The 2,927-nt window shown below is 33.5% G+C and overlaps 1 protein-coding gene across 1 annotated transcript in view; it reads right to left on the minus strand.

The window, feature by feature from the left end:
- Window positions 1–778: 778 nt before the first annotated feature.
- Window positions 779–2,927, minus strand: part of SLC25A24 (solute carrier family 25 member 24) — a 65,631-nt gene continuing 63,482 nt past the window's right edge. Inside the window, exon 10 of the mRNA XM_040471161.1 lies at window positions 779–2,862. Coding sequence (XP_040327095.1) covers window positions 2,678–2,862 — 185 coding nt within the window. The 3' untranslated portion in view covers window positions 779–2,677. The remainder of the gene's footprint in view (window positions 2,863–2,927) is intronic.

Consider the following 2,927-nt stretch of genomic DNA (forward strand, 5'->3'; position numbering starts at 1 on the left):
CAGCAGCATTTTTCTAACCAAGGGTTCCTGAAAACAGAGGAGGGTTCATATGTTTATTCTTGGAGTCTGAGTGGCATCTGAGTTGGAGCACAGAAATGTCTTTGCAGTCTTATGTTTTATTATTTTATTTTTTAAAATCAAATTTTGTATTTAATTGTAATCTGCACTGTAAAAAAGTGTTTTAATCACCACTAAACTTACTTAGCTTTGCTTCCCACAGCTTGAAGACAAACTGATACTCCACCAAGATGTGTCAAGAAGTCCTATGATTTTGGGGGCACCTGGGTAGCTTAGTCAGTTGAGCGTCTGACTCTTGATTTGGCTCAGGTCATGATCTCATGTTTCATGAGATCGAGTTCCTACAAGTTTGAGCCCCTGCATCTGGCTCTGTGCTGACAGTGCAGAGCCTGCTTGGGATTCTCCCTCTCCTTCTCTCTCTGCCCTTACCCTGCTCTCTCCCTCTGTCTCTCTCACAAAAAAAAAAAAAAAAAAAAAAAAAAGAAAAAAGTCATCCCATGATTTTGAATTCTCCTTGACACCATGAACCCCCAGGGGTGTAACCCTAACTAATAAATGTGGGATTTGGACATCATGAAAAACATCTTATGCCAAAATGTATGACATTAACAACAATTGCTGTGGCTGTTCAGGAAAATATTTGCAGACTATATGGAGTCAGATGTGAAAAGTATCAGTCAAACTGCTGCCAGTGATAGAAGCTGTGTAACACAGCCATTTTTTTTCTTTTTTGCCTATTTTTTAAAAATGAGGAAACAAATCATTTTTAAAACAAACATATATATTTTTTAATAGAAATGCAAAGTACATATGCAATAATACCAGAAATAAACATCTTCAACTCTGGGCTCTTTTCAAAAGACACAAGATCATTTTTTCAAAAGATACATGATGTACAGATAAACCACATTCATACCTTACAATGTTAAATAGCAAACAATTTAAATTCATAATGAACAATAACTATTTTTCAGTAGCTTAAAATTTTAGTTATTCATCCCATAATTCTTATGAGTAAAAAAAGAAAAAGCTAATCATGTACCTTAATATTGTCATTTACGAATTACTCCAAAGTACAAACAACCCTGAAGATAGAGTTCCATGCTTATCATGGGTATTATAAAAATACCAAGACATTTATCAGGCATAACTAATGTATTAAAAGCTATATTTTAGAATATGTTTCACAAACACAGCTCCAACATTTCTCTTTTGTTCAAAAAATATAAGAGGTAGGTTCAAATAAATGCCTATTATGTCACTTGATTTTCACAAAAAAATGTTGGCAATTGATAACCGAAATCTCTAGAAATCAAACTACATTAAAAAGCTACAGAATAACTTCAACTAATAAATATTTGTCTAAGTCTTAATCACACAAGTAAAAAAAGATGATTGCCTACAAAAATGCCTTTAGTAAAATAAAAATATGCCATCAATCTTACAAATTTTCTACATCATAATGTGTTCCTAAAACTTGGCACAAGGGAGAATATGAATGTATATGTTTATAAATTGAGCCTTTCATTTAAACACAGGTACCTAACATATACTATTAATATACACTACTATTAAAATGCACTATTCTCCCAGGTTTGCACTGCCCAAGTTGAGAATTGCAGGTTCAGACAAATTCAACACTGAGGGGGAAATGAAGATGTCATTCACCCATGATCAACCTACTTGACATAATCAAGAAATGCTCGATTACCAAGAATGCTCCTTAGAAGCCTTCCTGATTAAAAGAGAATCTGATTCAAGTAGGAAACAAAGGAGGACAAAGATAAGACAGCTGTTCTGCAGATGCTGATATAGGTAAAAGGTTTTGCCTCCTGGTGCTTTTCAAAGCAAGGACAGAATAAATAGAATCTTTCAAATAAGTTGCCTTGCATTGATAATTTAACAGCAATATACTGGCAATCAGTGTGTCACTCCAGGAACCAAATAACAGTGCAAGGAAAAGGGAAAGGGGCACATTGAAGTAAATACTGTTTCATCATTTCTCCTTACACAAAAAATGTAAATGGACTAGAGTTATTTGCATGCCCTGGAATTCTGCCACTTCAGTTCATTCTCATTCAGCTTAAAGAAACACAGTGATATAAGCCCTATACTTACTTGGCTGCTGTAAGGTATGTTTTCATGCAATGATTTTCTATTCATGGTTCTACAAGGAAATTTTAAGAAGTCTACAAAGACATTCAAAATACATTAAACAACTTAAATTTCAAGGTTTTCTGATCATTTTGTTTTTTAGAAAAAGACATTTAAGTATTAAGGAACTGGCATAAACTTGAACCAACCAAAATAAAGATTAGTGATTTATAATTACCACACAAAACAAATTTAATTCAAGCAATACATTTTTCAGATTTAGGACTCAGGGCATAGCTTTGTCGAAAGGCACTAATATGAAAAGATAAAATACAATTTTGTGGCCTTTTCAAAATTGTATGAGCTTATCAAAACTATGATTTTTAACATTTCTGTATATATAAAATTGAGCCCAAATATTTGAAGTAATCATTGATATGCTCTTCCTTTTTGTGACAAATATATGGCTTCTTTTGCCATAGACCTGTAATTCTAGGTGGTAAAAGTCACTCCAGAGGACTGATGAAAATTTCAATAATCACCCTAAAGCAAAAATTTCAACATGTCATTTCTGGGTTACTCTTAAAGTTTGCTTCATATTTTCATAAACCACATAACTGATGCCCACAGCAGGGAGCACCTTCATGAAGTTTGGGGTGATGCCTCTGTAAAGTCCTGGTATTCCTTCTTTGGAAATTATTCGTCGAAAGAGGCCAACCATGTTCATTTGTTTGGTTCCTTCTAACATGGCTAGGAAAAGAAGAAAAGAAGAAAGAAAGAAAGAAAGAAAGAAAGAAAGAAAGAAAGAAAGAAAG

Source organism: Herpailurus yagouaroundi, unplaced genomic scaffold (genome assembly GCF_014898765.1).
Source record: "Herpailurus yagouaroundi ecotype Mexico unplaced genomic scaffold, PumYag 77, whole genome shotgun sequence".
NCBI classification, from domain to species: Eukaryota; Metazoa; Chordata; class Mammalia; order Carnivora; family Felidae; genus Herpailurus; species Herpailurus yagouaroundi.